The sequence below is a fragment of the Carcharodon carcharias genome, chromosome 14 (genome assembly GCF_017639515.1).
Source record: "Carcharodon carcharias isolate sCarCar2 chromosome 14, sCarCar2.pri, whole genome shotgun sequence".
Classification (NCBI taxonomy): Eukaryota; Metazoa; Chordata; class Chondrichthyes; order Lamniformes; family Lamnidae; genus Carcharodon; species Carcharodon carcharias.
In genome coordinates, this window is record NC_054480.1 from 113578428 (window position 1) to 113595546 (window position 17119).

Sequence of the window (17119 nt, forward strand, 5' to 3'; positions counted from 1 at the left end):
TTTGCATGTTATTGTTCTTGCATTAGAGGGTTGATCACTTAATTCATTAAAGGCATGATATAAATATAAATTGCCGTTTTAAACTTTGCATGCACACAACAGCCATTGCACTTTAAAGTAACCTGTTGCATGTGATGTACTTTGAAACATAAAGAATACTTGCATCTTATATTGTTTCTCAAAACAGATTACAATGCATGACTATAAACAGTTCATGACTGTCACCTGAAAGCGGTCTCTTCCCTGAATCACATTCTGACAACTTCACACCCAAGTTGCTCTATTCAGTGTGCACTGGTGCAAAAACAAAACCAATTCACTGGGGATTTACGGGTCGAGGTGGAAGAACGGATTACCAGCACCCCCACCACTGAGAAGTCCAGTGGCAATGCACTGACCAGAAACCCGGCTCCCCCAACTCCAGTGGGCAAAGATGACATTCAACCCAACAGCAACCCACACAGTGAAAGCTGACAGGTTCTACCTTGCCTCTGTCGCACGTATTACAACTGTGGAGGTGGAATGATACCCTAGGTCCAGAGGTGGGCGGGCTGCCTGATGCCTTACTTGCACACCATAACATGGGAGACGGGGCAGGGGTGAGAGGGAAGGCGGCAGGCAGGCGAGCCCTCGCCATCACCTTCAAATGAACTAATGGGGGGGGGGGGGGGGGGGGGGGGGGGGGGGGGGGGGGGCAGGCACAAAATTCAGCCCATTGACTCAAACTGTCCAGACTATTTGCCTTTAAGAAAGGATTTAGAACGTGACATAATACCAGGTATTACCATTTTGCAAAAAGATATGACAAAATACAAAATTTAATTACACTCACAAAACCATTTGCAAATTCAATTTTAGCATTGGTGACTTCAGCTTTAAACTGGGTAAAGAACAGGTAGGATTTCCCCTGAGGTCTGCAAAAGAAAAAAAATGTCAAAATCATCCATAGTCAAGACCAAATTGTTTTGCAAAATACTTAACTCAAGACATTCTTGTTCCCATTTTTTTTTATAAAGCTTTTCCCTTTAAAATGAGATCCACCCTTCCTTTTCATCCTATTCATTTCACTTAATAGGCATTATTCCCTACCCACATAGGAAGCAGACAACTGAGGTCCAAGACTTCTGCAATAACTCTCAGCAATCAGTTCAGGAGGTACAAACACGCAGCTTAGTTCTCCATGCAATCATGACTGTGGACTGTGGAGCATCAGTATAATTATGGATTTTGTCTTTCCAAATGTCGAATGTCTCTTGAGCATTTTGAACTATGTAAAACTACAGTGAAGCACTAGTGAGCACAGGTCTTCCACTGATGGTGGGAGCAGGTGCAGGAGCAATATGAGGGAGCTGTTGATTTTTATTTAGAAGATACAGATGAAGATATTCTTTCTGAATCTATTTCAGTAATTCAATATTAATTGATCTGCAAAATGTGCAGACATTATCAATGTTAATAATGAAATATGGTGGAATGGCTGCATCTTTGTGCAGGTTAGAGAAACACATACTAAAAATATTCTGTACAAGGTCAACTTTCCTGATTAGTTAATTGAGAAATAAATGCACACAATACTATAAATTAGCTGTGTTTTTTAATACAGATATTGCATTTGCTTGTTGTGAAAATGAGCCCATACAAATATTTGCTCCCATTATAATCTTGTCAACATGCAAACTTAACTTTCTTTCCCCTCCTGGAAAAGTTAGTCTCATGAAAGTTTTCTGATTTATATTGTTGACTTGATGCTACAGTAAAGCAGCATAACTGATATTTGGCATTATTTCTAAGTTTGGATTACTTGTTCAAAAAGCTTCACTGAAGTTATTAAACGAATTCCAAATAGGTTTAACTACATCTATTACACATAACAGTGCTTATTCAAAACACTCTCATAAATCCTTATTCACTTACCGCCAGACAGAGCAAGAGAATAGCTTGTTGTCCTCACTGATGCCTACACTCATGTGCCATCGCTGCGGGGAAAAAGCAATTATGCTTCATCAAACAAAGGCGTTTATAAAAGAAAACCTTCATTATTGCTGTGCTATAGTCAGTTAATTTACAACAATCACAGCAGCTGCAAGATTTGAAAATTAAAAGCTGCAGTCTTTTAAACTATGGTTCCTAAAAAGCATATTAAAACAAATTGTGTGGGAGATGTCAAATCAGACAGAAACACAAAATTGGCAGAATATTAATTCAAATCAGATGTAAAGTGATAAAAAATAGGCAAATATTAACATGTTTAATCCTCACAAATTTAAGTTTCAAACATAAACACTAAAAACGTCTGAAGAAGTTTCTTTAAGCAAGTGTGAGTAGTAAGCAAGCACGAGAAAGCAGCTCATCACTCAGTGCAGCTAGACACAGTGAGCACTTGGATAGTTGGCAAATGAGGGAATTTGATGCAGCGAGGACTTAAGTGGCTACCTTATAAAAAGACTTCATAAAAGAGCAGTAGGCCGGGAGGCTTTACAAGAGCCAGCTCAGTCCATGGCTCCAGAGGTGACCGGCCAAGTTCTGAGAAAATCAAGTGTGATATTACAGGAAAATAGGTCTTCGATTGGTTGGTGAGTATTTTTCTCATTTACCTTTCAAAACTTGGATAATTTTAGTACTTGTAAGGTTTTCTTAGTAGTGTAAGGTTTATAAATAGTGGTAAAGCTTATTAGATTGACGGTTGAGTATTTTCTTTTCATTTGAGCTGGAGAATTTCAATCAGGGTAAGTAGAACATTGATTGAAATAAGAATATAAGCACATGCAAGACTAGAAACATTAATTAAAATGCAAATCAGTAAAGACAATTATTTAATTAATTAAACGCTCTAAAAATGGCAGGGCAGGTGATGCGTGGCCACTGCAGAATGTGGGAATTCATGGACACCTGTGTGATCCAAAGTAAACATGTCTGCAGCAAATGTCTGTGGTTGGAGGAACTTCGGCTCAGAGTCATTGAGCTGGAGACTGAGCTGTGATGCATCAGGGAGGGCGGGTAAGTTATCTGGACGTTTGTTCCCGGTGGTGGTCACACCCCTTAGGATTGTCTGATTTGGTCTATGGTCAGATACAGGGCAGCATGACTGCGAAAGAGGCAGGTGAGGGAATCAAAAAGGTAGATGTGGAGGAGCCTCAGCCTTTGCAATTGCCCAACAGGTTTGAGGTCTTGCAACCTGAACAGATGAAAGCAGGGGCTGCAGGGTTGATGAGTGCACTGACCGTGGCATAGGAAGCCATTCAAGCGGAGGAGAGTTAATAGGACTGTAGTGGCAGTACGGAACAATATAGCCAGGGATATAGATGCAGTTCCCTGCAACCAAGAATGAGAGTCCAAAAGGCTGTGTTGCCTGCCCAGTGGCAGAGCTCAGGATGTCTGCTCTGTGCTGCAGCAGAACTTGCAGTGGGAGGGGGGCGATCCAGCTGTCACAGTCCATGTAAGCAGGACTTGGAAAGATGTTCTGCTTTGGAGAGTAGGAGCTGCAAGGGACCAAATTAAAACCCAGAACCTCAAAGGTAATAATCGCTGGATTATTACCTGAACCACTAGCAAAGTGGTAGAGGGTAGATAAGGTTAGAGAGTTGAATGCTTGGCTCAAAGATTGGTGTGGGAGAATTGCTGAGACACTTGCTGAAATAAGTGTTCTGGTGAGTCATGTTACTAGGGCGGTAGAGAAGGTTTTAAACTAAATAGTGGGGATGAGGGATCTTGTGAGAGAAGATATGATAAATTAGAGAGAGGAGAAGGTAATAAAGCATGGTAACAAAAAGGGAAATGGTAGTGTGTGGCTGGAAGGGACAGAGCATGCTTCCTGAGTTATCTAATCATAACAATTAAAACATCAGATTAGTTACAGAGCAAACAGGGAAATTACAAAGGATAAAGGATTCAAAGAATGAGCAGAGTCTACTAAAATAGGTAACCTTTATCTTTAAATCAGGAAATTTTCCCCAACACAAGCAGTGGGGCAAGTCCTGACACATTTTAGCTGAGTATAAATAGGTGCATGTGGCAGTTATAGACATAACGGCTCTCAGGTCAGCTAAGATTAAGTTTATTCTTTCCTATTTTTCCAAAACAAGATACATTACTTAGTGATTATGGAGAATTTGCACTTTGTTGTGGAAACTGGGAACTCTATTCATGTCTAAGGGAGGCAAATTTTCCTGTTTCATAAGCATCATTGGGAGGAGGCAGAGAGATGTTTAAACACTAGAACTTTAGGCTGTCTGCTTGCATCGCTCAGTGGTATTGTATGACTGCACCATTCAAAGGTCTTTAAATATTTTGAACAGCTCTGCTCCAAACATATATGCATTAATTTAACCACACACTAAACATAGGTACATCAGTTTCACTTGGTCACCACTAACCTCATTGGTTCCTCCTTGAGATGCATATGTGAATGTACATACATGTTCACCCTAAACAGAAACAAAACGTCAATTTTCTTGATAAGGCAATTTAATCTGAAATTATACTTATTGCTAGTAATGCACAATTTTGGTTCAGGTTACAATCTTTTTTTAGTAGATTAGAAAAGCTATTCAGGATATCAAAGCTGGAACGCAAATCAGTGAGAAGGGTGATTAAAAACCTCTATCTACCCATTGTACAAATTAAAACGGGGAAAAGGGCATCAGCAAATTAAACATTATCGTTTCAGTTTTACTATTTCCAGTTTTTAATCCATAACTCAACAAATATAATAAACAAGCTCTCATTCACAAATTCAAAGCAAGTTCTCATGGTATGTGTGGAATGTCACCTTGCTGCATTAATCAAAAGGTGACTTCGCTATGAATGCTTGGACAAGTTAGCCATCCTCGTGGTAACTTTTCTGACATGACCTGCTTAAATCCTAAAAAATGAGGAAGATCATGAGACCCCAATTTCATGACCTGTATCCATAAGGAAAATCAAGGTCAAGCAAATTTCTGCTCTTCTGCTTCACATTTTGTGTGCTGAATATATTAAAAAATTTGGAATGTGGGCCTCACTCCCATTTGGAAGAGAAGTACCTGTTGTATGTTAACTCCCATGGGTGCTATTGAGATGGGTATTTTCAACATTAGAAATATCACAGCGTGATAGAAGAAATTTTAATTTGATCTACTCTCACAACTTTTTATTCCCTCAAAGGTAATTTCTAATGCCTAAAATAACCCTTTAAACCAACTAAAGATTTACCAACTTCACAAAACGTTAATTTACTCACAGAGTTGTTTTGTGTTTGAAGGTCTTAACTTTCACAAGTCTGGTTTGGACCTTGAAAAATTTGCCCAGAGCTGTGACTCTTGCTGAATTTGACTGTGCAGGCTCAGTATATTCACCATGCCCAAGTGGCCAAATTTCACCCTTTATTGGGTGTGTTTCTTTAAAGAATATGCCTATGTTCATGTGAGTGTGTGGCAGCATGTGCTTGCAGGAGAGAGAATGAAGAAAAAAGTAATGGCTTCTACATCTGTTCTATGCACTATGGAAACTACTTTATGCTTGGGGGGGGGTGGCAGGAAAGAGAAATGGGGATAAAAGAGACTTCATGTAGTCCTCATGTATTTTTCCAAAGCAAGTGAATTCTGGATCAGCTAATCATAGAAGTGTTTAATGACATTTGGAAAAGGTAGTTTCCAATTCCTTAAGTCCATGAGACAAAAGTCCTAATTACTAACACTTGTGAAACAAAGATAGAGAGAAAAATCTTTTCTCATTCTATTTCTTTTAAATTGTACTTGGGGGCTTTGTTTGCTTTCAGAGGGTGGCAAACAGGAGCAGGAGGCATCAAAAGTGACAGCGGGAAAACAAGCAGGAACAAGGAAATAGGTTGAGGACGAGTGCCTTTTAACCTTGAGTAACCTAGTAAGTGGAGTATTGGGGGAGGAGAGGAAGTGAATAGCAATTGGCAGCAGAGAGCGGGTAAGGGTGATGCGAGTGATAGCAGAACAAGGGAGAAAGGAAGATATAGGGAGGGGTTAAACATGTAATACAAAGGTTAAGAATTGTCATGATTGGTATGTGGGATAGTAGGATAGGGAGGAGGTTGCGACAGGTGAAAGGGTAGGAGTGATTTGAAAGGAGCAGGATGTTGATAAGAAGCATGAGTGATTGGGAGAAAAAAGGAACCACTGTGGACCATATTTTCCCCAAAACCCTACTCCATCCCAAATGTAGCCTACAGCCATTGGTAGCTCATTTCCCCAGAATACCTTGTGATGCCAAGAACTAATGGCAAAGTTGCTCACAATTTTGAAGTTCTGCTGCAGACACAATGGGTAGAATCTTACCTATGTCAAGCAGGCTGGGTGGAAGCGGGTGCGGAGCCGATTGCCACCCGCGATCAGCTGCGCACCACCATTTTACATGGGCGGGCCAATTAAGGCTCAGCACTACCTGTGCGGGTGGGGGAGAAGGGAGAGGCGGGGCTTGTGCTCTTTCGTGCATCAATCTCCCTGAGGCACAGAGCTGCCTCAGGGAGATTAAGTTGATAAAACTTTTTAATAAAGGAAGTAAAAAATTATTTAAACATGGCCCATCATGTGACAGTGTCACATGAGCTGGGACATGCTTGTGAATTTTGCAAAATCTAACTCATTATTTTATAAAACCTTCAGGAAACCTCATCCCACCCGTGGTTCCCTGAAAAACACGAAGGCTGCTTGGGCTCTTCACTTGCCCGCCAACCTTAAGGTTGGATGGACAGCATTGTTAACAACTTTAATTGCTTTTTCAATGGCCTTAATAGGCCGTTGACAGTTCGACGGGCACACAACCGCCTCTGGCTTGACATCATCGTGTGTCATTTTATGCGTCGGACCTCTCCTGCATACCGACGGCAATATTCTGCCCAATGTTAGGACAAGTGAAAAAACATTAGTTTGTACTGCAATAATTATTTTTCCCAGTTCCCTGAACTAAAACCTGATAAGGCTGTGCAGAATAACAATAACAATTGCAGAATGCAGTAACAGAACATAATACTGCATCTATCGGGATTTACTGCTAGTGACATAAAATATATGGTGGAAGCAGTTTTAACATGTAACTAGCCAGTAGTCAGTCTGACAGAGGAACATTTTGATCCCATTTTTATCTTTCCTAAATATTCTCACACCCATGTTCCAGCAGGACATACTAGATGGAAATCATGAGAGATTTGTAACGATTTTTCCCTCCCCATTGCCCCAATCCCAAAGGCATTTATGTTTTTATATAGAGCATTTCACATTCAAAATCAAAAATAATTTACTTGACAAAGTGGTTTAGTCATTGTGATGTAAACAAATGCAGTAGCCAACTTACACACTGAAGGACCCCATAAACAGCATCAAGATAAATGACTAGTTAATCTGTTTCAGTGGCATTAGTTGAGAGATATATGGTAACTAGAACAGCAAGAGAATTTCTCTTCAAATACTTACATATTGCTGAATGAGGAGACAGGGGCTTGATCTAAAGTCTCATCTAGACAACAGTGCCTCTCAACAATATAGCACTCCTTTGATAGTGCATTGAAGCGTCAGTCTGCATGATGGGGAGAAATTTTACTTACCTGACCCGCAGGGAGTAGTAGCATTCAAAGCCTTGGGAACCTGCAATTTCAGATTTCCCCAATAATGTGGACTCCCCAGTGTGAGTCAGTGACAGCCATAATCTCTTCCATGGCTAGAGACCAGCCTGATTGTTCAGAAACCTCAAGGGGAAGGTCTATTCGGTGGAGGTGGTGGGGGTGGAGTTGCCAGATTGTGGAGGTTTCTCAGGCTGGCCATCTGGACCCAGGAAGTAGTTGTGAAACCACTTAGTTTCTGAATTCACCAAGCCCCCGCCTAATGAAGCGATCAGCACACAGAAAGCCAAGCCAACAACAATTAAAGTCAATGAAAGACAATGAACCTCACAGCTTCATTATCATACTTTAAATTCTAATCTGCCTCCCTGGTCAATTTGATCACCTACTCAACTTTCAGATTCAGTTAAAGATGGAAATGGTTGGGTTGGAGGTGGGTTTGGGTCAGGAAACAGATTTTTCAGACTTTAACCCAGCTATCTTACCAAAACATGCATGTTTTTTCAGGTTAAAATTCAGTTCTATATATTCAAGCTGTATTTCTGAGTTAGAACACAATCTTCTTACTGAGGTGAATGGAACAACAGAGCCAAGCATGTTTTACTGCCACCCCAATAGAGATAAGTGGTCTTGTATCGAATAAACATCAAACTTGTGGTCTTTTTGTCAATGAGTCAGTTACATGCTGCTTTATTCCAGAACTTTTTGAAGTTATATTAAATATTATATGGTGATGTAAACCTATTGGTATGTTGTTAATGATCTTGAAATATCAAATCACTGGTCAATCTAACAACCTAAACAATGAAACAATATTCTTCCACATAGCTTTTGTAAAAGAAAATTGCATGGGTTAGGAGCATTATGACATTATAGAAGAAATATATTTACTAAAATGAATCATATTAACAGGCATTTGTGATAAATGTACATATGACCATGTAAGATTGGAAGCAGTGTATTTGCCGACTGAGTTACCTGTATGATTGTGAATCTAGCAATTCCACTCACTCCCTTGAATAAACAGATCTTTCAATTACAACAATTGTTGCGTTGCCTGCTATCAGCCATTTAATCTGTGGGCTGTGCTACCCAGTGGACTCTACAACATTAATAAAATAGAAAAGTAGGACTGTCAGTACTCCCCTTGGGGAAAACCTGCATCTTTATGGTTATGAATATTATCGACAGGTTGGATTCCATTTACAAAACTCAAAGTTGCAAAGGCAGAGAAGCCAGAAAGCAAGTGTCATTGTACTGTTACCAGAGCATAATCTCTTTTTTAAAAAAAAAACTGCACTTGTGACACAGTACATTAGTTTTAACACTCCCTATATAGATTGCAGAAACCGTCAAATGTTGTATTTTGTACTGTAATTTTTCTTTATGCGTCATTAAAAGTGAGATCCGATATCAGCTTAGAGCTTATTAATTTCTAAGGATAGTCATGAGATTTCAATTACAGTAAAGTCCCACCATTCAGCGTGTTATGTTCCCATGAAATCTCGCAAACGGCGAGACAAAATTGGTGAACAACGAACATACTTTACAATGGGAATCAATTAGATAGGTTCCAGCCATCCTAAAATTTTACATGTACAAAGGATCAAAGGCAATAAAAACTATGTTTTCAATAAATTTACTGGAGAAATTGTTTAATAAAACAAGAAAAATGAAAAATTTGTCACACTTACAGTTCTTTGAGAGTAGAGGTGGACTGCGATCAGGAATTAAATTGCAGCTAGAAGGAACAGCCACATGTAAACAATGGCAGACAAGGCACAAGCAGTGCACACTTTCTACTGCAGGAAATACATCATGGACACCTTCCCTTTTTTAATGTTACTTAGGCGGTTTTTCTTTCTTTCAGCATTTTCTAAAGATGGCTTCTGTTTTTTATTTTTAAAACCGCATATAAGTGAACATTTTGCATGGAATTGGTGAACTGGGGTACAAAGACTTTTGCGTGCACAAGCAAATTCATGAAAGAGGAAGTCACAAATGGCGGGACTTTACTGTAAATGTATCTCCATGCTCTTTCACCCAAATACATCGATATAATATCCCTTGCATCTGCTGCCATGCATTCACTTTTAGCGTACTGCTATCACAACATTATACAAGGGGAACAAAAATACACAAACTTTAGTGCTGTGTCAGAAATGCTTCAGCAAAGCTTTTAATTTACATTGTTTCCACCAGTATAATTTAGCTGTAAAGTTCAAAATGTTCTCCCCAGAAAATCCATATTTATACAAAGATAAAATATGGTGGATGCTGGAAATCTGAAATATAAATAGAACATGCTCAGGTCAGGCAGCATCTGTGGAGAGAGAAACAGTCAACTTTACAAGTCGGTGACCTTTCTTCCGAACTGGCAAAAGTTTTGACAAGAGGTCACCAACCTGAAATGTAGCTTGTGTTTTTCTCTCACCACAGATGTTGTCTGACCTGCTGGGTATATCCAACATTTTCTATTTATATACCCATATTTATAAATGTTTTGTTCAGTGTTTCAAAGTAATTTATGTACAAAATTCCAAGATAATTTAATTCACAGAATTTAAGATGCACTTCATTTCTTGAAATATTCCATTATAAACAGAACCAATTAAGTTACCTGGAAAAACTCAGCAGGTCTGGCAGCATCAGCGGAGAAGAAAAGAGTTGACGTTTCGAGTCCTCATGACCCTTCGACAGAACTCGTCAACTCTTTTCTTCTCCGCCGATGCTGTCAGACCTGCTGAGTTTTTCCAGGTAATTCTGTTTTTGTTTTTGTTTTAGATTTCCAGCATCCGCAGTTTTTTTGTTTTTACCAATTAAGTTACCATGGCTATGTGACTCTTTCAGTAACTATCCTGGAACCTGTTCAACTTTAACCAGAAATCACTAGTCAAGAGAAAAATGTGAAGCAAGAGAATTTAGTTAAATAAACCCAGAGCAATAAAGCATGACAGTGGGTAATTACTTTATACTATGTGCATTTGACTTCATTGCTTAACCTGGTTTATTCTGCATAATGACCATATTTCACTTGCAAGATGAAATAAATAAGCTCTCATTCTGGCATACTTGCTCTCCAAGCTACACTCAGATGATCAATCTCCCTTGTCCTGACATTTCAAATATAAAAACCTCAAGTAATATCCATTCCAATTGTGAGGTGGCATTTTTAGTATGTTGGATACAGACTACTTTAACACTGCTATACATTGTTTAAGCTTCAAGTGGTTTAATTTTTAAAAGTTCTTTGCACAGGAGGTGGACATGACTGGCTAGGCCAGCATTTACTGCCCATAACCAATTGCCCTCAAGAAGGCGGTGGTGAGCCACCTTTGAAACACTGCAGTCCATGTGGTGGAGGTACACCCACAGTACGTTCGGGAGGAAGTTCCAGGATTTTGACCCAGTGACAGTGAAGGAACGGCAGTTTTTTCTAAGTCAGGATGGTAAGTGGCTTGGAAGGGAATTTCCAGGTAGTGTGTTAGGTGCTGCCGAAGGAGCCTTGGTAAGTTGTTGCAGAGCATCTTATAGATGGTACATCTGCTGTCGCTTTGCATGAGTGAATGCTGAAGGTGGTGGATGGGGGCCAATCAAGCAGGCTGTTTCGTCCTGGATGGTGTCGAGCTTCTTGAGTGTTGGTGGAGCTGCAGGCATCCAGGCAAGTGGAAAGTATTCCATCACACTCCTGACTTCTGCCTTATAGATGGTGGGGAGTCAGAAGGTGAGTTACTCGCCTCTGGCCTGCTCTTGTAGCCACAGAATTTATGACTGGTTCAGTTCAATTTCTGGTCAATGGTAACCCCAAGAATGTTGATAGTGAGGGATTCAGCATTGTAATGCCATTGAGTGTCATGGGGTGATGGTTAGATTTTCTCATGTTGGAGATGGTCATTGCATGAAGTTTGTGGGGCACGAATGTTACTTGTCACTTATTCGCCCAAGCCTGGGTATTGTCCAGGTCTTGCTGCAGATAGGCAGAGACTGCTTCAATATCTGAGGAGTCATGAATGGTGCACAGTCATCCGCAAACATCCTCACTTCTGATTTTATGATGGAGGGAAGTTAAATGATGAAGCAGCTGAAGATGGTTGGGCCTCAGACACTACCCTGAGGAACTCCTGCATTGATGTCCAGGGATTGAGAATGTCAACCTCTAACAACAACCATAACCATCTTCCTTTGTGCTCCAACCAGTGGAGAGTTTTCCCCTTTATTCTCATTGGCTTCAATTTTGTTAGGGCTTCCTGATGCCCTACCCAGTCAAATGCTGCCTTGATGTCAAGGCCAGTCATTCTCACATCACCTCCACTTCAGCTCTTTTGTCCATGTTTGAACCAAGACTATAATCAGGAGCTGAGTGACCCTGGCAGAACCAAAACTGAGCTTCAGTGAGCAGGTTATTGCTGAATAAACACCACTTGATTGCACTGTCGACGACCCCTTCATCACTTTGATCAAGAGTAGACTGATGGGACAGTAATTGTCTAGGTTGGATTTGTCCTGCTGCAACAACTCTCCAAAAGACAAGTACAATTAAGAAAGCACGTCATTATTTTTATTCTTTCACGGGATGTTGGCGTTGCTGGCTAGGCCAGCATTTATTGCCTATCTCTAACTGCCCTTGAGAATCACTTATGAGATGCACTGAAGAGTGTATGTTATTTTGCTGTGCAATTTTCTTTACACAACTGCTTCAGGATTGCTGCATTGAAAAGGGTAACTCACACCTCAAAATTTAAAACATTTTACAAATAGCATTTCCAGCTGTTTGTTGGTAGAATTAAATGCCAATTTTGATTCATATTCTAAGCTATATGTTTCTGGAACTTTGATATTTACTAACTATCCTACATCAAAAATTACCTTTTTCACTCCAACAAGATACCATGAGGAAATGTAAAGATGAAATAAAAGTAATGCGGAGAACAATGCTATTGGGGTTTTTTTTTGTTAATTGAGTTTACTAATTTAATGAGTCCTGAACCTCAAGTACTCATCACCACAGAAAATGCTGTGCATAACAGTAACATGAAGAAGATGCTCCTAATGTGACTGATTTTAGTGAGGAATATAGTATTAATTTAAGATATATTCTAACTCCCCAGCTCTATCCCTGTAAAACTCCTATGGGCTGGATTTTACAGCCCTCTTCACTGACATGTTTCCAGCAGAGCAGGGGAAGATGTAAAATATGCCAGGTGGGTAGCCCACCGCCTTCTCACCTACCACCCCGACCATGTCCCCATAATACAGGGGGTGGAGTAAGATGCCCACTAGGCTGCCCATCCCTAGGCCGAGTAACACCTTTAAGTGGTCAATTAATGGCTACTTAAGAACCAAAATCTGCCTCCACTACCAAAATACACTGGGCAGTGGAAGGCAGGCGTGGGTGGGAAGGCTGTTTTTTCCACCAAAGTTGGTGAAAGGGCAGGAAGGAAAGGAGGGGGGGGTACCTCCTTCAGCCCACGCCCTGTGCGCATTGGTGACAACAGCCCTCTGTAAGACTGTCAGTCCCTCCATTGAAGTCTCCCTACCTGGCCTCCAAATTACCACCCTTGCCAACTCCCTGACCCCCGGATGCACGATCCCCCTCTGCCCAAAAAGGCCTGACTACCTGTCTCTGGAATCTATGCCTTCTTACTCGTGGAGATGCTTGCAGTGCCAGCAGCGGCCACTACTGATTTCTAACACTGCTGGAACTGCAAGAGTTGGCGGCCAATCAGATTAGCCGGCAGCTTGGGGGCTGGACAACCTTCCAGTGAGGGGCAGAAGTCCCACTCTCTATCTGTTCAGGCCACACATTGTGTAATATCGTTGCAGGGCTGCGTTTTTTAAAGTTAGTCAGTTTGCAATTGACTTTTCTAATGGGGTGGGGTGAGCAGTGTGTCCCCCACCAGTAAAAATCAACCTATGTAAAATGAGCTTTGTCATTCTCAAAAAACCTTTTGATCACACAGACATACATCTACTAAATCAGCATGAATAAGCATTAAATTTGCTAAATAACTCAGGCTTACGAAGGACAGAGGAGGAAATGAAAAGTCACAATGGAGTTGTTCAGGCACATGACAAGTGGAAATGGAGCAGATAGATGTTGGTTAATGGACAAATATCAAATGGTTAGGAGTAATTTATGCTGTACAGATTAGAGAATGATTGGAAGCAGTATACTCCAGGGATCAGTGCTGGGCTCATTTTGTTCTCAATATATGAAAGTAATTTGCACTTGGGCACATGGAACACAATACTGGCATTTGAGGACACCAAAAAAGTTTTGTGAATAGCAGGAAGTGCAAAAGACTTTAGGGGCACATGGGCAGATTATCAGATTAGATGAATAGGTTGCTGATACAATTTAATGCTGCCAAAGGTAACGCCCAGTGTAACTGCGAAATATAAATTGGTGCAACTTGGAAGGAAGCATAAACTTATTGATAGCTGCTAAACAGCAATAGATTTAAGTTGTAAATACAAAATTTCTCAAAAGTCCAAGTCTATGAAGATAAAGCCATAAAAATAAATAGACACATGAAGCACTTGAGTAATAAAGGTTAAGAGAAATTGTCTGTCCATAGTGATAGCATATTTCAGCTTTAAACACAGTAATAAACAAAGAGCGCTTAAGCCACACAGAACACAGTATAGATTCACCACCATAATACAAAGAATGAGAATGGTAATGGGAAATTGACATTCTTTATTTATTTCCATTGGAGCATAAAGGTTACAAGAAGACTTAGTAGATTTTTTTAAGCTATTAAGGGCTTTGAAGGTGAATAAGGAAAGACCATTTCCTCCGGGAAAAAAAAAGCCAGTGGTGGCTCATCAATTTAAAACTCTCATTAAAAATGAGATGGGAGGTGGTTGGAGGAATTGTTACAAGCACTGAATAATCTCTCCTGTAAGATTCTGTTTACTATGAGAAGGCCTTTTTGTCACTTGATCTACTACTTTATTAAGTAACAATATTCAAAGCTGTACATACTTTATTGAAGACAATTCTTTCAAAATGTATGAACAGGTTTATAAATACAGGACTATATGAGTGCATCATTGGTGGAACAATGATTCACGCCAATGTTGTAATTTTTGACATGATGGGACTGGTAAACGGAGCTTGGAGAATGGAGCCAGAGCTGATTTATGCTATGTCCCACATTTTTTTTTTTCTTTTTGCATAAAGCGAGCAGCAACAAAGGGTAAAACCAGTTAGACACTGGTCTTACCCCAACCTTGATTTGTATGGTATTTCCTGAGCCTTCTCAGCACAGACACAACCACCTATTTTTCTATAACATCCAAAGTGACGTCTAAGTAGAGGGCTTGAATCTCAGAGTAATACAGGGAAAGAACCAGATACAGCTTCAACAACAATGACAACAGCTTGCACTTATATTCCTGAAATTCAGGAAATGGACTCACTAGATTGGAAGTTAGCAAATGTAACACTCCTTTTCAAGAAAGGAGGGAGTGTGAGTTCAGGGAACTACAGGCCGGTTAGTCGGACAGCAGTCATTGGCAAAATGCTGGAATCTATTATTAAAGGAACTCTAACAACGTGCTTAAAGCATGGAATGATCAGTACAAGTCAACATGGTTTTATAAAAAGTCCTATTTGACAAATTTAGCAACAGTTTTTTGAGGTTGTAACTAGTAGGACAAAGGGGAACCAGTAAGATTTTTTTTAATTCATTTATGGGATGTAGGCATCGCTGACTAAGCCAACATTTGCTTCGGCAACACCTTCCAAACCTGCAATCTTTACCACCTAGATAGGCCCTTGAAGATGCAGAGCAAAAGGTGCATGGAAACACCACCACCTGCAAGTTCCCTTCCAAGTCACACACTTGTCCTGTCTTGGAACTACATTCTTTCACGGCACTGGCTAGGCCAGCATTTATTGCCCATCTCTAATTGCCCTCGAAAAGGTTGTGGTGAGCAGCCTTCTTGAACTGTTGCAGTCCATGTGGTGTAAGTATACCCACAGTACTGTGAGGAAGAGAGTTCCAGGATTTTGAGCCAGTGACAGTGCAGGAACAGCAATATATTTCCAAGTCAGGGTGGTGAGTGGCATGGAGGGGAACTTCCAGGTGGTGGTCTTCTCATGTATCTGCTACCCCTGTCCTTCTGGATGGTAGTGGCCATGGGTCTGGAAGGTGCTGCCTAAGAAGCCTTGGTGAGGTTCTGCAGTGTATCTTGTAGATGGTACACACTGCTGCCGCTTTGCATCGGTGGTGAAGGGAGTGAATGTTTGTGGACAGCGTGCCAATCAAACCAGCTGCTTTGGGTCAAGCTTCTTCATTGTTGTTCGAGCTACATTCATCCAGGCAAGTGGAGAGTATTCAAAAACATTCGACTTGTGCGTTGTAGATGGTGGACAGATTTTGGGGGTCAGGAGATGAGTTACTCACTGCAAGATTCTGAGCCTCTGACCTTCTCTTGTAGCCGCAGTACTTATATGGCTAGTCTAGTTCAGTTTCTAGTCAATGGTATCCCACAGGATCTTGATAGCGGGGGACAGTTTTATTCTCTCTTGTTGAAGATGGTCATTGCCTGGCACTTGTGTAGCGCCAACATTACTTGCCACTTGTCAGCCCAAGCCTGAATATTGTCCAGGTCTTGCTGCATTAGGATATAAATTTCCAAAATGCATTTGATAAGATACTACACAAAAAGTCCATTGGCAAGAAAACAGCTCATGGAGTTCAGGTAATATAGTAGCGCGGATAGAGAATTGGTCAGTGGAAAGGAAGCAAAGAGTAGACATAAACAGGCACTTTCAAGTTGACAGGCTGTGACTAGTGGGGTACTGCAAGGATCAGTGCTGGAGCCTCAGCTATTTACAATCTATATTAATGACTTAGATGAAGAGACAGAGAGTAATGTATCCAAGTTTGTTGACGATGCAAAGCTACTTAGAAATGTAAGCTGTCAGGACAGAAAGACTGCTGCTGCAAAGACCTATAGACAGGTTAAGTAAGTGGGAGCAAGATGGCAGATGAAGCATAATGTGGATAAGTGTGAGGTCATTCACTTTGGTTGAAAGAATAGAAAAGTGGAATATTTTTTGAAAGGTGTGAAACTTGTAAATGTTGATGTTCAGAGACTTGGGTGTGCTTGCACAAGGAATGCAGAAAGTTATCATGCAGATACAGCAGGCAATTAGGAAGGCAAATGGCATGTTGGCCTTTATTGCAAAGGGAATGGAGAGGAGAAAAAAAAGAAACCTTGCTACAACTGTATATCTGGAATATTGTGCATTGTTTTGGTCTCCATTTTTAAGGAAGGATATACTTGTATTGGAATCGATACAGCAAAGGTTCAGTAAATAGGCCAACCAACTCATCCCAGGGACCAATGATGAAAGGCTGAGTAAAGTGGGTCTATATTCTCTGAATTTGAGAATGAGAGGCAATCTCATTGAACATATGAAATAGGAGCAGAAGGAGGCCATTTGGCCCCTCAAGCTTGCTCCACCATTCATTAGCATGGTTGATCTGTTTGTAATTTGAATTCCACATTCCCATCTACCCCCAATAACATTTGATTCCC

At 40.6% G+C, this 17119-nt stretch overlaps 1 protein-coding gene across 1 annotated transcript in view; it reads right to left on the reverse strand.

The window, feature by feature from the left end:
• Window positions 1–17119, reverse strand: part of mydgf (myeloid-derived growth factor) — a 79043-nt gene that overhangs the window by 49285 nt on the left and 12639 nt on the right. The window contains exons 2-4 of the mRNA XM_041203813.1: window positions 4374–4424; window positions 1915–1976; window positions 833–914 (exon numbers count right to left, since the gene is read on the reverse strand). Of these exons, the coding sequence (XP_041059747.1) occupies window positions 833–914; window positions 1915–1976; window positions 4374–4424 (195 nt within the window). The remainder of the gene's footprint in view (window positions 1–832; window positions 915–1914; window positions 1977–4373; window positions 4425–17119) is intronic.